The following is a 17,052-nucleotide window of genomic DNA, read 5'->3' on the forward strand; positions in this document are numbered from 1 at the left end:
GGGATCTTTCCAGAAGGTCTATTTTTCTGTAGTCTTTCAGGCTTGGTGTTTAGCATGTCTACTTTTAGCTGACCCTCTCCATAAAATCAGAATTTCAAGCCCAGTTTTTACCCAGACTTCTAAGCAAGACTGGCTTAAAGGGCTCCTGGGCTAGATTTTTCTTGAGCGTGTACTATGCCCCCCAACACAGTTCTAGGTTCCTGGAGCTCACAAGTGAAAACAGGCAGGTCTCATCCCTCTTGGAGTTCTGGAAGGAGACAGGTGTTCCACACAGAAATAAACCCAGATACCTAATTCAGAACAGCAGCTGGTGCTGGGAAGAATGAAAGTGCCATTAAGGAGAAGCAGAGACAGACCAACCTGGACAGTGTCTCACCAGGAGTAGGCTAGTAGGGAGGGAAGACAGAGGGGAAAGCCAGAAGCTTCTAGATGCTCAGCCATGGCCAAGCCCCACCCCAAAGGGGAGTTATTTGTCCTTTACAGCTGCCATTTGCTCTGTGGAAACTGATTCAGCATGGGGTCCTGGTTTGAATTCTGGCTTTGCCATCGTCCTGGGTTTCTGCCTCTTCTGTCTCATGGTTATTACAGGGACTTGTGAGACTATTAAAATACCACTTTGACACAAAGCTCAAGAGAGACAATTATTCAACAAATGGTCGTTATTATTGCTAAAACTTGGAGAAGTCCTGCAACAGGAATCTGTGGCAGGCGACACGCTCTGTGGTGATGGAAACACTTTGCATTTGTTCTAGTTTGCCTTCAATTGCTGCCACAAAACACTTTGACCAATACCAAGTTGGGGAGGAAAGGGTTTATTTGGCTTACATCTGGGTCATAGTTTATCACTGAGGGAGTCCAAGGTAGGAACTCACGGGAGAAACCTGGAGGCAGGAGCTGAAGCACAGGCCATGGAGGAATGCTGTTTACTGGCTTGCTCCCCTGGCCCCTCCTCAGCCTGCTTTCTTATATAACACAGGCCCACCTGCCCAGGGTGGCACCACCCACAGTGAGCTGGGCCCTCCCACATCCCTCAATCAAGAAAATGCCCCACAGATATGGCCACAGGCCAGTCCAATGGAGGCAATTCTCCAGTTGAGGCTCCCTCTATCCAGGTGTGTCAAGTTGACAAGCTACCCAGCACAGTGTCCCTCTGTATACATTTGGCAAACAACATTTTAGTTATGGAGGGAAGAGAAAACATTATTCCTTGTCTACCCTGGACCTACTGGCCTTTGTACTTTGCTCTGGCTCATGACATGAATGGACAGTGTTGGGGTGTGTGTGTGTGTCTGTTCATATGTATGCATGTGTGTGCATGTATGTGCATACATGTACATGTGGAGGCCAGAGGCCATTCCTCAGGCATCATCCACCTTTTAAAAGATTATTATTATTACATTTTATTTATAAGGCTGTGTGTGTGAGAGAGAGCGAGAGAGTGAGAGTGAGAGAGAAAGCGAGAAAGAGAGAGAGAGAGAGAGAGAGAGAGAGAGAGAGAGAGAGACAGAGAGACAGAGAGACAGAGACGGCAAGTGTGGAGGTCAGAGGACAACTTGGTTCTGGGGATTGAACTCAGGTCGTCAGAACTGTCAGCAAGCACCTTTACCTGGTGAGCTATCTTGCCAGTCCCATATTGTTTTGTGAGATAAGGTCTCTAGCTGGGACTTGGAACAAACCAATTCAACTAGGTTGGGTGGTCAGCAAGTACCAGAGGTTGTCCTGTCTTGGCCTCCCCAGGGCTTACAAGGCCACCATGCCTTTTTATGTGGATTCTGGGGATTGAACCCAGGCTCAAGCTTGTGTGCTAAGTACTTCACCAGCCAAGCCATCTCTGTAGCTTAATAGGTAGTGTCTTGAGCTAGTCCCTGAGAAAGTGGTTTCCTTCCAGATACAAAGTAGTCGGGCATCACAACTCACTCTAGGGTCCTAGTTTTCTGTTCAGGATCAAAAGAAGCTGGTGCCCTCCCTTTGTCTAAACGCTCCCCGGCTCACCATAGGGACAGTCTCAGCATTGTGGCCTGCCCGGGGCCAGCTCCCTTCGGAAACTCATGAGTCACCCCATAGGCCTCAGCTGGCCACTCACCTTCATTCCAGCCTCTGTCTCTCTTCTCTGTCCCATCTATTTTTGTCCTCTGTAGAACACCCTTGTCGCTGGCTGGGATATAGAGGTCTCAGCAAGTCACCCCTGGCCCCTCAGCCTCCCATCCCCCATCCAGCACACCCCAGGAACATGGGGCCAGTCAACTCGGCTGTTTCTGTCCAGCTTTTACCTAAGGCAGAATGACTTCGGCTGTCCATCCGCCCCAACCCTGAACCTCACTTCCATGGGATTCGTCTATGGTGATCACCACTGCACTTCAAGAACAAGAACCCTGGAAAATTCTAGAGGAGGCAGACTGACTAAGGTATGACTAAGAACGCAGAGAACACTACCAGAGACTGTCATTCAGTCATTCAACTTCCATGGAGTACTTACTATGTGTTGTCCACTGGAGGAAGCAATGGAGGCCAAGGTGTGCCTGGTCCCTATCATGGGCAGGTTGTCCACAGGGGACTGCAGTCCTTGAGGGAGTAGGATACATGGTCAGCCAAGGAAGAAGTCAGCCAGGGCTTCTGTGTTCCAAGAGACCAGCAGCCATGTTGTGCACAATTGGTGGCTTTTGTGGAGGTCTCTCAATGCAGAGGGTGACTGGTGGTGGCTGTGCGTCATCTAAGGGGGGGGACAGGGTGGCTCACAGGAGAGCCACAGAACTTCAAGGGGGTATCTTGACTTTTGATAGCAACATAAGGCTGAGTTTTTAGACATGGTGACATGGGGTGGGGATGTGGTCCTTAAGAGTAAGCAGGGGTTTCGGCTGCCACCCAACATGGCATGCAAGCCTGGGGAGCAGGTTTGTGACATCAGGGACACCGGCAGCCACTCATTTCTTCCTCCCGGGGACGGCTGGCCGTGTCTGGGGGATTTTCTGGTGTGGCCCAGTGACAAAGGAAAGCTGCTCATAGCTTGGGGGGTGTACAAAGGCTGCTCCGCATCCCTCCAGAGCCAGGGGGCGCTGTCCCCAGTGTCCACAGAGACAATCCACTGACTTGTGTCCTTGGCCCCGAGGCCTGCAGAGCCAAGTGTTGGCTGATGATGCACTGATAGGTGTTGATAGGTCCTTCACCCTGTGACCCCGGGTCGCATGACTGAGGAGCTGGAGCACTTTATATAGATCAGAGGGCACAGGGACCCACAGGGCTGTCATTCTGCCATGTTCTTCAGGGAAGGGGCTGCAAGGAGATCAGCTTGCAGCTGTCGCTGGCGTCAGGGTCTCCAGCAGCGGACAATGCCCTGGAATGCCAGGCATGTCATGACAGCTGGCCTCGGGCATCTCAAGGGCACTGTTAAAACAGATCTCTTGAGATTCTGCCCGAGGCCACAGGCTGAAAATACCACAGGACAAAGAGCCACAGACAGTGTCTGACTTTCCTTGGGATTGCCTCTCTGGAGTGGGGGACAATGGGGACAGCTGGATCCCAGGCCTGAGGGAGGTGCACAGAGAGGGACCCTGGGCAGCCTGGGTCTAATCCAGCATTGTCTGAGGCAGATGCTAGCTGAGCAGCTGGAAGGGAAGTGTGACCCTCTCTGACCTTCAGTTTCTTCATCTGAAAAATGGGTCTGAGCTGAACGTCTGCCTCATGGTGTAGTTTGGGGTAAAATGAGATGAGACGGAGCCTGGGCACAGTACCTGCATACTGGTAACCACCACTGGCTGTCTTTGGGACCTCAATGTAGGAAGGCTACTGTGCATGGGCTGGGGGTGCCACGGTGGGCAGCTCTTGCTCATCCCTGAAGACCCAGCATAAGCTGTACTGTCCTTCCTAGGACCCACAGCATGACCATCTGAATTCTGCTAGCTCAGGGCATCTGTCCCCAAGAGCTGAGTGTCACCAGCCAGGAATGGGAAACAGGGGCCTGGAAACTAGAGAGCAGCAATCTCTCTCTCTCTCTCTCTCTCTCTCTCTCTCTCCCTCCCTCCCTCCCTCCCTCCCTCCCCTCCATGTCTAGAGGTGTACCAGCATCTGCAGTCACAGCATACAGAAAGCATGTGACGATGACTGTTAATGACTATCGTTTAACAACCTTCTTCTAAGACTAGCACCATCATTTGTCTGTTCATTTGGTGAAGACGCCAAGTTTTAATCTGGTGAAGTCATCTGTCCAGATCCCCACAGTTAAGCAAGTGACCTGGAACCGCAGCTTTCAATGATTGCACCACTCTGGTAGGTCAAGGTCAAGTGTTAAGTGATCTTAAACTGTCAGGTCAAGGAGGGGAGACTTCCTCCCATAGTAGTGAGGAGCCAGTGAGGGTTCTAGAGTCTTCAGAGGGGAATTAGAGTGAAACAAGGAGGAAAAAGTTGGAGTGTGTGAAGTGTGGGGGAGGATGGTGAGAGAGGAGAGGCCCCAGACCAAGTGGGAGCTGCTACTGTAGGCAGGAAGTAGTAAAGGATGGGAGGGAAATGGATTTGCAAGGCATTGTGGGATGGGATAGAAACGGTTTCTCGAAGGGCAGAATCAAGATGGCTGGGGGTTTGGTTCTGAGTACCTGAGGGACTGGTAAAGTTATAGCAGAAAAAGGTTTAGAGGAGGAGGAGAGAGAAGATACACTGTAGGACCTCTGTGTCCAGCCAGTGCTTGGGAGCAGGGAGTGCTGATGTCACCTGAGCACAAGGGTGCCCAGGAACATTCTAGAATGTACCCATCTCCCATGAGGAAGCTGAGACACATAGCTTAGCACCCAGTGGTGCTTGGTGTGGGACTGGCCTATCGTCCCTTTTCCCCTCTGACTGGCTGGAGAGGCCACCCTCCCTGAGAGGTGGCTGTCACTGACACTTCAGGCACCCTGACAGGAGGAGATAGACTATCCTTGGTGACAGAGGTCATCAGCCACAGCTCTGAGCAAGCAGGGCCTTTGTTCTACAGATATGCTGACTCCTCCACCCTCCTTAAAGGGCCCTGTGCCCAGAGCTGCCTGGCCATGGGGAGGCCACTACCAGAGATCAGAGACCTATTGTGGGTGCCTTTCCAGGCCTGGCCTACCTCCATAGCAGACAGACCAACTCTTGGCTCTCCTGCTGGTCACTCATGACTGTCAGGCTCTGCTGAGAATTTTACAAACTAGTCACACAGACAAGAGGCCTTGCTTCTGACTGCAGGACCACAAGGCTTAGACTCAATTCTGGCAGCTGACAAGGGACGGCACCTGCAGAGAAGATGATCAAAATCTGCCCCAGGCCAAGTTTGGTGGTACAAGCCAGTAATTCCAACTCTTGGGAGGCTGAAGCAAGAGAATCACAAGTTCAAGGATAGTGGAACTGTCGCAAGCAAACATGGGAGCAGACAAACCGATAAAGGAAAGTCGTGGACAATCCTTGCTCCCCAAAGTCCCCCATTACTTAAGGTTTATCCCAAATTCTGTCTTGTTTCCACCTTTGCTTTATTTTTAATTTTTGTTTATTTTTGCGAAAGCTGGGAGTGACAGCCTCCATCTTTCCTCAAGGTCCCCACCCTGCCGCCCTCCTATATCATTCAGAAATGAACACTATTTTTTTTTAACAGACCCCAGCAGCTGTGGGCTGCCAGGCAGGGCCCCGAGGTAGGGTCCAAAGGTGGCATTCCTGTCCCCTCTTCCACAACCCTCTTTGAAAAGCAGAGCCTGGCGAAGGTGCAGGTCCAAGTTTAGTCAGAGGCTTTGACCCTGGGCCTCTGTGGTGCCCACAGCATGGTCAATAGCTAGTGGAAAGAGGGTCCTCCTGCCTCCCAGTTTGCCCCATCTGATCAGACCAGTTTCCAGGCCAGGGAGAAGAGTTAGAAAGTCTCCTAACCCTCATGGGAGGCCACTACTCACAAAATAATCACGATGCTGACACTTCCTGAGCACTTATTATACACCCTCTGATTTCATCCTCAAGACAACCCTGGGAGGGGGGATACCATCATCAGGTCTACTTTGCAGATGAAAAAACTGAGGCTCAGAGGGGGCAAGAAGCCTGCCTGATGGCACACAGCTGGCTGACGCCAAGGCCTTGAGGTAGAAGGCTGGGTTCAGGCAAGGAGAATCAAAAGCAAATATGTGCCTGGCTCCAGTCTAGCAGGTGATGGCTACCTTGTCACACTTGGGGTCTGTGAGATGGAGTTCTCTGTCTTCTTCATCTCCCTAGAGACCAGGAAGTTCAGGAGCAGGCTGAGTCTCCACCTGACCATGTCCTTCTGCCTGGACCCACATCAGCTGACCTCGTGATTGGTCAGGACGCGCACTGGTGTATTGTTTGCCTGTCCTGTTTTTGAGCTGGGAGAGTGGGAGCCTTCAGTCCACAGTCATTTTCCACTCTGCTGACTGCCTCTGTGTGGCCCGCTGACTCTGTGGATGGAACATTTCTTGCATCTGTCCATCATTTTGTTCTCAAGAGCCATTTTTTAGCCCAGTATTTGGATTGAAGCTGGAACCAGCTGTTCCTGTAACCCATGTTCTCAAATTTTAGCACACAGGTCAGGACTGGAAGCTCTAAGGGTGTTTTGGGGTTTCATTAGAATTTCCCTAAAGTTTGGCATTTGGGGGGGTTGTTTGGTTTGTGTGTTTGCTTCTTTAATAGACTAAATCAATAATTAGGTTTTAAAAATATTTTATTTATTATTTTTATTTTATGTGTATGAGTATATTGCTTGCGTGTATGTGAGTGCACCCGTGTCGTGCAATGCCGTGGAGGTCAGAAGAGGGCTTTGGATTCCCCTGGAACTGGAGTTAAGGACAGTTCATAGCCACCATGTGGGTGCTGGAATTGAACCCGGGTCCTCTGCAAGAGAGTCAGTGCTCTTAACCGCTGAGCCATCTCTCCAGCGCCGTCAATAATTAGGTTTTTAAAAAAGCAAAAATGTTCAGTAGATTATCTCAGCACTCAGAAGGTGGAGGCAGAAGGTGGTATCAGGAGCTCAACGTCATCCTCAGATACATGGTGAATCCAGGGCCAGACTGAGCTATGTGAGGTCCAGACTTAAAACAAAACAAAACAAAACAAAAACCCAAAACACAAACAACCCCCTAAAATTCCCCCAAACAACCACAGCAACACAAAACCCCAAATAAATATTAATGTCCTGCTACATTTTCAAACGTGAAGATGGTTGTACTGTATACAGTGGAGTGAGTGTACATTCCCACATGTCCCAAAGTTAATCCCCTCTGACTTGGTTATTGGTGTTGCTATAACACACCACAGACCACATCATTTACAAAGATAAAAAGCTTATTTCTTGCAGGGCTAGAGGCTGCTGGGGATGATGGGCATCAAATAGCCAGAGCTTGCAAGCCCACACAATGGCTTCTTCTTTTCTTAAGCATGAAATGCCCTCCCAGCCACCCCTGCTCAGTTGCCTCCCACAGCCTCCACCTCCTAGTGCTGTCAAAGAAAAAAATAAAAATTAATTTAAATTTAGGGACTGAATTTCTAACCCGTGAGTCTCTGGGGGACACACATAGACCCCCGCATTGCATTCCTGATGCCTGATGTCCACCAGGTCTTGTATACAATAGGTCTCTAATTAATACCTAAATCAAAGTTCTTAGAAGTGGGTTCAAATTAGTCTTGGATCTGTAGATATGACCCACATTTTTCTTCTCATCTTTTAAAATTGTTAATGGATACTTTGTGTGTGCATACATGTGTGTGCTCACCTGTGTGCTCGTGCATATGGGAGCTGAAGGTCAGCCTTGAGACAGGATCTCTCTCTCTCTCTCTCTCTCTCTCTCTCTCTCTCTCTCTCTCTCTCTTCTCTCTCTCTCTTCTTTCTAAGATCTGGGGCTCACTGTTTTAAAGCTAGACTGGCTGGCCAGTGAGCCCCTGTCTCCCTCTCCCCATTGCTGGGGTTCCAGGCTCACATTGTCCATTCTTGGCTTTTTAAATGTGTATATGTGTATGAATGTATTGCCTGCATGTATGTAAGTATACCTGTGTCATGCAATGCCCACGGAGGTCAGAAGAGGCTATAACTGGAGTTACAGATGGTTGTTAGCAGCCATGTGGGTGATCTGAATCAAACCCAGGTCCCCTGAAAGAGCAACCAGTGCTCTTAATCACTGAGCCATCTCTCCAGCCCCCATTCCTGGCTTTTATGTGGGTGCTGGGGATTGAACTCGGTTCATCATGTTTGCACAGCTAGCACTTTGCCTACTGATCCATCTCCCCAGCTCCTGAGCGGGTAATTTTCAAAAAAGTCTCTACTCAGCAAAATTGGCCTGTTTTTTGGGGCGGATTGGTTTTGTTTTGTTCTTTGGTTATTTTTCCATGCATTTTAACATACTTAAACTTTATCATTGTGACTACCATCTCATAGCTCTCCACCTGTGCCCCCAGAGTCTTTTTTCTTTTTAAAAAATTATTAATTAAAAAATTTCTCTGTATGAGCGTTTGCCTGCACACACACACACACACACACACACACACACACACACACACACACACACACAAAGTGCAATGCCCTCGGAGGCCATGTGGGTGCTGGGAACTGAACCTGGGTCCTCTGCAAGAGCAGTCAGTGCTCTTAACCACTGAGCCATATCTCCAGCATGAGTCTTGTTTCTTGAGGTATGGAAGGCACTAGAAAGATTCCCTGAAGATGCTGTTGTCCCTGGAGCCCCTGACTGCCCATAGCTAAACAGTCTTTGGAGACAAAATTGACCTCTGTTTCTTTGGGGGGATTGGTTTTGGATCTTGGGGTATGGTGATGGCCTGGGTTCCCCCCAGGGGACTGGTGCAGTCACAGCATTCTCATAGCAATTCATGAAGGACACCAAGCAGCCAGAGAGGCAGATTCAGTGGCTGCACTGATGAGGGTGTGAGCCGAGGAATGCTGGCAACAGCCAGGAGCTGGAAGAGATGGAGGAAGGGATTTGTCCCTAGAACCGCAGCAGGATGCAGCCGTTGGTGTTTTCTATTTCGGACCTCCAGCCCTGCTGGGTAGTGAGCCTGGCTGCTCTTGAGCCCATGGTTTACAGTGGTATTTTTATAACAGCAGTAGGAAAGTGATACTCTTGCTTTGTTCTTGATTGCTCTAGAAGTTCCTCTGTTTCACCCAGGGCTCTGTTCTCTGACTTCTGGTTCTCTGGGCTCAGTGGCACTTCTAGGCTGCAGAAATCTCCTAAGCAGGGAAGAGCTGGGGATCTCATGGAGGGTCTGGAGGGGGAGTCACAGGATGGGTGTCAGCCACCAGCCTAGGTGGTGATGGGGATCAAACCCAGGGCCTCCTGCATGTTAGGTAAGCACTCTACCAGTGGAGCCACATCCCAGCCTCAAGCTCGTTTCTCCAAGGCTCTTTCAAGGCTCTTTCAGGGCAAACTGGTCCCACTCCTGCGCCCAGCTGTACTCTACCAGTGTTCCCTGGGTAGCTCATCTTGCCTCTCAGAGCTTCATTTTCCCGTATCTGTAAGGTGGGTGCACAACTGATAAGGTGGCCTCACCCTCAGGGTGATGGAGACAAATATGAGTGTGAGCTGCATGTTGTTTCTTCAGTTGGTCAACAAGGGTGTGCAGCCCAGAAGTTTCAGTGTGCAGAGCAGGAGCTGGGAGCTGAGGGACAGGGGGACAGCCAAGAGGACCCCACCCTCATGAGCTGACTGTCCAGACCAGAACAAAATAAGTAGCAAGCGAACAGACACTGTGTGCTTAGAAGCAATGAACCCTGGGGGGGTGAAGAAAGGAAGGGACGTGAAGGACAAGAGGTGAATGACATTGGACAAAGACAGGACAAAGTCACCTATCTGGTTGATGGAGAGATGTGCAGATGCAAAGGCCCTGGGGTACAAGATGACTGGATATGGTGCAGAATGCTCCCTCCGGCCTCCCCCTTCCCCCACACCTCTTCCAGGCCAGCCAGGGAGCACACTGCATGTCTCTCTCCTAGGCTGCACCCCAGCCTCTGTCTCTTTAACCTTGAAGGCATTTTTGGGTCTCACGTGTCATGGGGCTATGGCAATCAGTGAGCGGCTTTTACTTCAGAAGAACTGGCATAGGGTGGGGGTGGGGGGTTAGGTGGCCAAAAGTGGTCATGGGGTTATTTTTAACCCCAAGCAAGAGGTATTTATTGTTCTTCAGAGGCAGGCCAGCCAGCGTGTTGAATTTTCCCAAGGCTGCAGCCAGCTCCCACCACCATGGTGAGTGGCCCTGGACCCTAAAGGGAAGATTCTGGGTGGGAAGGAGACCTCCTTACAAGGACCCTAGTGGAAGGGGAGGGAAGCACTTGCAAGGTCCTCAGCCCTGAGGACATAAGGTGCCAGGCACATAGAGGGACCCCAATCAATAACCCCAAAGGATCAAAATAACAACAGCTCCCCAGGACTAAGAGAGTTGGCTTTTTATGGCTTTCTTCCTGACTTCTCCAAGAATCGATAACTCTAACTCCTGGGGCTTGCCACATGGGATTGTAGGCTTTTAAGGATCAAATTGTAATTTGTTTCTTTCATTCAGGAAGCCCAGGAAAAGAATCTGTTTTCACCTTTTGAACTGCAAATGTAAAAGAGTTTCTCTTGTATTGTTTGGGTTCAGCGTCTGCCCCCTTTCCTTAGCAGGCATCCCCCCGCTTGGGGCTCAGAGTGGGACAGTGGCTATAGACACAGACTGAACAAGTTTCAGTGGCTGCATGAGCTGCGGTTAAGTCCTAACCTCTCTGAGCCTCTGTGAAGCAGGGATGAGAACTGGATGATGAACACAGTGTTGGAGGCTTCCTGCTGTTTTGTAATCTCAGAGCTGGCCTGGGCAGCAGAACCCGGTTCCCTATGGTCCTGCCTCTGTGGTCCACAGCTTCTCTGGATGCCAGCATCTGCGGATCCCAGCCTCTGCCATGTCTAATGCACGCTTCTTCCCCAGGCACCAAAGAAAGCCAAGAAGAGGCTAGAAGGCGGTAGCTCCAATGTGTTCTCCATGTTTGAACAGACCCAGATCCAGGAGTTCAAAGAGGTTGGTGTGGTAGGGTCCCCAGGAGAGACACAGGGACACCTGCCCAGAGGAACCACCTGCACCTCCCTCACACGGCCAGTCCCACCCAAACCGTGTGTGAACCCCAAAAGAAATATTTGGTTTTCGTATCTTCTGCCAGTTATCCCCCCAAAAGCACATTCCTTGTTGAAATGTAGGGAATTTTCCAGAAAAGTAAACAGTCGATGCTGTACAGCTATTTGGCCACGGGAAATCTTGGCTCAGGGTAGTTTCCACCAGGGTTTTGGTCACCTGTGTCCTGACCGCTCAGCTGGTGGTGTTACTGCTTGTGTGATACAGAGAACTCGCCTCTGAGGGCTGTGCCTCGGTGGGAATTCCCAAAAGCTGAACTGCTAGTGTCTGGAGCCCAAGGAGTGTGAGGAAAATGGGAAGGAGAGAGATAGAAATGGAGATGATAGAGATGAGAGAGAGAGAGAGAGAGAGAGAACAGAGGAAAGGAGGGATGGAGGGAGGACCACATGGAGCCTCTGGTCCTCAGGTCCTGGGCTTCTCCTCTCTTGCCTGATCTCCTGTTGCCTTGGGCTGCTGGGCCTGAGCGCTAACAGTGGAGATTTTCCTTTCTACCTGCTAGAGAGGGAAGGGCAGGCCTGTCCACAGCCAGGAAGGACAGGCTCAGAGTCAGGTTCCAGTGGAGCCCAGTGCTCACCACTCCCACCTGCTCTTGTGGGGGAGCTTCTAGATGGGACTGGGCAGACTTTGTCCATTAATGTTCAGAAGGCAGGAGTGCAGCCTCCCTTGGGTCACTAGGGAGGGGGGAATTCCTGGGATGGGATGTCATGTCCTAACTTGAAATTGCCACCATCCAGGAAGCAGTAGACTCCCATCTATTTGCCCTCACCCTGCCCCATCCTGGGAAGGAGACCAGCTGCTGTGTGCCTGGGGTTGGGGGGTGGGTGGGGGGTAGGGTTGGGGAGGCTGCTGCTAGTAGCTGAGATGCCTGGTTTGTGACACAGGGGCCTTGGGAACCTACTGGAAAGACACCAGCCACCCTTCCAGGCAGCGCAGGCCTGAAGCTAGAAGCTGGAGGAGACCTCTCTTTAGCTTTAAAACAATCTGAGTTTCCTAGCAGCACAGTTCCTGTAGAAAAGTCTTTTTATGTTGAGTGATGAAATCTGAGGATTTTTTTTTTCTGTCTTTTTGAGATGGGGTCTCCTTGTAGCCCCAGCTGTCCTGGAACTCATTATGTAGACCAGGCTGGCCTTGAACTCACAAAGAAACACCTGCTTCTGCCTCCCAAGTGCTGGGATTAGAGGCGTGTGCCACCATTTCACTCTCATCACCACTGCTTAATCTCAGGGTACTTCTGCCGCCCCAGAAGAAACAACAGACAGAGATCGCGTCCCATCCTCCCCTCACACCCTGTACCCCAGCAGCCAGTGGCCCCTCTCCAGGCCGCCTTGCCCACTCTGTACACACCACAGAAGCTGCTGTGTAAGGTGCAATCTCCCGAGTGCAGCCTCCTTGGCATTCAGATTCTGCCCTCAGGGTTCATCCTGGCTTTGAGAGCCTCAGAAGACCCTTGTTTTCCGGGGTGGTATCATACTTCACTGTGGGCGCCAACCTCACTTGCCTTCTCCTTCCTCTCTTGAAGGATGTTAAGGCATACCTGGCCTGGGGTTCTCATCATCTACAATGCTCTGGAGAAGTTTTTTGTTTTTAAAAAGATTTGATTTTTATTTATTTTTTAATATAAGTGTATGTGTGTCTTTGTGTATACATGTGTGTGCCAGTGGAGGCCAGAGAAAGCATCAGGTTCCCTGGAGCTGGAGTTACAGGTCTGATGTGTGTGCTGGGAATTGAACCCAAGCCCTCTGCAAGATTACAGACTCTTAACTACTAAGCTGGCCCATGGATGGGGTTTTATGGGGACATTTTTTTCATTTCTCTGGGTGTGAACTTAACAGTGAGACTATAGTTTGAGGAACTTGAACCTTTCCCAGTTCTTGAGTCAATCTAATGTCCTTCAAGCTCCCCGAAGTTTCCAGGAGCCCCTTCCCTGCCCTTGGCCTAACCTCTTGCCCTTGCCCTGTCTTGGGCTGAACAGCAACCCTCCCCACAGGCTTTTACAATCATGGACCAGAACAGAGATGGCTTCATTGACAAGAATGACCTGAGGGACACGTTCGCTGCCCTGGGTATGAGGCACTGAGTGCAAATGTCTTCTCCCACCTCCCACACTTGGGGTGGGGGACATCAGAGAAGGCCGAGGGACGGTCATTCTCTAGAGAAATAGCACGGCTGCCATTGGCCTTTAGGACAAACTTGAAAGAAGTGTTCGGTCTCTGAATGTTGGTATGCTTTCCTTTGAAACAACTTCTCTCCCTCTCTCTCTCCTTCTCCCTCCCTCCCTCCCTCCCTCTATTTATAAGATAGGGTCTCATGTAGCCCAGGCTGGCCTTCATCTCAGTATGTACGAATGTTGGTATGCTTTCCTTTGAAACAACTTCTCTCCCTCTCCCTCTCTCTCTCCTTCTCCCTCCCTCCCTCCTTCCCTCCCTCTATTTATAAGATAGGGTCTCATGTAGCCCAGGCTGGCCTTCATCTCAGTATGTAGCCAAGGGTGACCTTGACCTTGAACTCCCGATCCCCCTGCCTCCACCTCCCCAGTGCTGGGATGACAGTGCATAGCCACACTTTATCCTGCAGTGCTGGGGACGGAACCTGTGCCTTGGGCTCGGCAAGCACTCTACCCACTGAGACACATCTTGTCTTGAGACACTATTCTAACCAGTCCACTGAATATCAGTTGTTGGCTGGCTGTGTTAGAGAATATCCCTGGAACATCTCTGACCCCACTACCTCCAATGATGACAACACATGCTGACGGCTGTTCTCTCCCAGCTCTGAGTCCTTGTGTCTCCCTGCTAGGACGTGTGAATGTGAAAAACGAGGAGATCGATGAGATGATCAAGGAGGCTCCGGGTCCCATAAACTTCACTGTGTTTCTGACAATGTTTGGGGAGAAGCTGAAAGGTAAACTTACGTGTGTGCTTGTGAGTGTGTGTGTGTGTGTGTGTGTGTGTGTGTGTGTGTGTGTGTGGTTCACCTCTGGGTATCAATTAAGCACTAGGAGGGACAGGATTGGCAGAAGGTAGGCAGCTCCTAAATGAACAAGGGCCCATTGAAAAACAGCATATCAATTAAGCACTAGGAGGGACAGGATGGGCAGAAGGTAGGCAGCTCCTAAATGAACAAGGGCCCATTGAAAAACAGCATAGAAGCAACTAGGGCCTACTCTTCAGCAGGGGACTCCTCCAGCAGGGGTAGGGGTGTCACTCCAGCAGTGGGGGCACCGCCAGTAGGGACAGGGAATATTACTCAGTAGGGGTGTCACTCCAGCAGGGGCCCCTTCCAGCAGGGGTGCTCTCCCAAGTCCTCTACCCAGCTTTCAGCTGATCTGCGTCTGGGACTGGCACAGTTCAGAGCCTTTGGGAGACAGCTCTACTCTAAGCTCAGGCCATGGTGGGGAGCTGAGGCTCAGAGACAGAAAGCCACTTGCTGGAGGGCCCTGGCCTGCAGGTTGCAGAGCAGGACTTTCATGCTGTATTTAGAAGCTTTTCAGCCCTCCTTCCTTCCTTCCTTCCTTCCTTCCTTCCTTCCTTCCTTCCTTCCTTCCTTCCTTCCTTCCTTCCCTCTCTCCCTCCGTCCCTCCCTCCTTCCTTCCTTCCTTTCTTTTTTTTGAGACAGGGTGTCATGTATTCCAGGCTGGCTTTGAACTCCCTATCTAGCCAAGGAAGACCCTGAACTTCTGACCCTTCTGCTTCTACCTCCTGAGTGCTAAGATTATAAGACTACCAAACCTGTTTTTATTTTATGTTGAGGACTGACTGCAGGACTTGTGCATGCTAGGCAAACACTCTATCAGATGAGCTACATCCTCAGCCCTGTTTGATGTCTTTATCCCCCAAATACCTTATGCTTGGTAAGCATTCTATATGTGAGTGCCTTCAAGTATAGAACATTCACAATATCACTTGTGTCTACCATATGTGTGCAGATGCCCATGAAGGCCAGAAGAAGGCATTGAATCCCCTGGAGCTGGGGTTACAGGTGGTTGTGAGCTGCCCAATGTGGGTGCTTGGAACCCGACTCTGGGCCTCCGCAAGAGTAGCAAACACTCTTAACCACTGAGCCATCTCTCCAGCCCCCTTGGCCTTCTCTTTCAAAACCCAGGTCTCCTTCTGAGGTAGCCTTGCCCTGACCCTCTGGCTCTGGGGGACTTGGGTCTGCTTGCTGGTGCCCCTGGAGCTCCAGCCCCTGCAGATGGCTGAGTGCACCTTCTGTTGCAGGGGCAGACCCAGAGGAGACCATCCTCAATGCATTCAAGGTGTTTGACCCAGAAGGCAAAGGGTCACTGAAGGCTGATTAGTAAGTAGATTCTGGTGGGGGGTGTCCCTGCTGTCTACTTCAAGCATCTATCAGCAACTCTGCTTTCCTCCCCTGTAGCGTCCGGGAGATGCTGACCACACAGGCTGAGAGGTTCTCTAAGGAAGAGGTATGGGGTTCCCGATGTCCCCACCACCCTGGTCCCCATTTAGGGGCTCTGTGTCACCTGTGCTGTAGATCACCAGCCCCACATGGAGAGAACCAGCTCTTATCCCATCAGACATGGACAAGCTCCTAACCTCACCATGCATCAGTTTCCCCATCTGTAAAGGGAGAATGAGAATCCAGCCACACACACTGTGAGGCTTGCACAGGTTAACCAGTACATGATGCCATCATGGGGCTAGGGCAGTGTCCCTGGGTTATCACAAGCCCAAGCCAGCTGGGTCCGGTGTTGCAGGCCTGCCATCCCAGGAGTAGAGAAATGGAGGTGGGAGGATTGTAAGGTTAAGGCCTGCCTGGGCTACAGAGTAAGTTAATTCCGGGCAACTTAGTGAGACCCTACTGAAAAATTAAAATTTAAAAGGCAGGGCCTGTAACTCAGTGGTAGAACACTTGCCTGGCATGCAAGAAGCCTTGGGTTCCATCCCCAGAACTGCAAGAGGTAGAGAAAATAATAATAATAATAAGCATCTAATACTGATTTTTTGGGTGTCCCCTTTGAGACAGGGTCTCCTTATGTAGCTCTGGCTGGCCTGGAACTTGCTACCTAACTAGGTTGACCTTGAAATCCTGATCTTCCTACCTCTGCTTCCCAAGTGCCGAGGCCTGTGTCACCATTCGGGTTCATCCAATACTTTTAAATGGAGAAGCTGCACGTAAAAGAACAATTTAGATTTTTTATTTTCCCTCACAGAATATGACCTCTCTGGCCATGTGGCCACATCCAGCTGGCCCCAAGAGCTGGTCACATCCCAGCATCCAGCCCCGGTTCCCACCAGACCCTCTCACATTCCAGCCTGACCTGCCCAGCACCTCTGCAGGGTTGGGGGAAGGGGCCAGAGGATGCCCTTAGGGAGGCAGGGTTGGGGCTAGCAAGGATTCAGGAAGACAGAGAGGGAAGTGGGGTCAGGAAGGTGGCCTGGGCAGAGTCCCCAGGGAGTTGGGGACTGGATCTTCTGGGTCTGCAACCCTATTCTCTAGGCATGGCTGCAGCTGCTACAGGAAGTGGGGGACAGGGTCCTTTCCAATCTGCCCCACTGTCCTCAGCGTCTCAGCACCATGCCTGTCTGTTTTCCTTACAGATTGATCAGATGTTCACAGCTTTCCCTCCTGATGTCACTGGCAATCTAGACTACAAGAACTTGGTACATATCATCACCCATGGCGAGGAGAAGGACTGAGGGCTGGCCTGGGGTGCCTGGTTCATACCTTACTGTTCACCATACTCCCAGTCCCTCCAGCCTGCAGGTGCACACCATTGCAGGCCACAAGCAAATAAACAGAAGCTCATGTACCTGTTCATGGTGTCCATCTGACAGACATACACACTTACAGCGTGGCCCTTGGCACACTAACCCTGAGTAGCAAGTGACAGTGGAGGTATTTGGGTCTGTTATGACTGAAGGAAAATCTCAGCTGTAAAAATGAATAGGTTCCAAGAGCTGGGACGTCTGTGGGCTTCAGGCACTGCCGCAT

General features: G+C 50.7%; 1 protein-coding gene across 3 annotated transcripts; it reads left to right on the plus strand.

Moving 5' to 3' along the window:
- Positions 1 to 2,230: 2,230 nt before the first annotated feature.
- Myl2 (myosin light chain 2) lies at positions 2,231 to 16,876 on the plus strand. Of its 3 annotated transcripts, none has more exons than XM_008847533.2 (7): positions 2,231 to 2,405; positions 10,900 to 10,989; positions 13,088 to 13,163; positions 13,897 to 14,001; positions 15,318 to 15,396; positions 15,475 to 15,523; positions 16,659 to 16,876. In XM_008847533.2, exons 1-7 carry the CDS (start codon positions 2,325 to 2,327, stop codon positions 16,755 to 16,757), a joined length of 579 nt encoding a protein of 192 aa, XP_008845755.1. In that variant the 5' UTR covers positions 2,231 to 2,324; the 3' UTR covers positions 16,758 to 16,876. The 3 variants fall into 3 exon arrangements, with proteins under 3 accessions (XP_008845755.1, XP_008845757.1, XP_008845756.1); XM_008847535.1 differs by lacking the exon at positions 2,231 to 2,405 and adding an exon at positions 4,053 to 4,263; XM_008847534.1 differs by lacking the exon at positions 2,231 to 2,405 and adding an exon at positions 10,145 to 10,187.
- The last annotated feature ends 176 nt before the right edge of the window (positions 16,877 to 17,052 follow it).

This window comes from Nannospalax galili, unplaced genomic scaffold (assembly GCF_000622305.1).
Source record: "Nannospalax galili isolate Female #2095 unplaced genomic scaffold, S.galili_v1.0 scaffold120, whole genome shotgun sequence".
NCBI lineage: Eukaryota > Metazoa > Chordata > Mammalia > Rodentia > Spalacidae > Nannospalax > Nannospalax galili.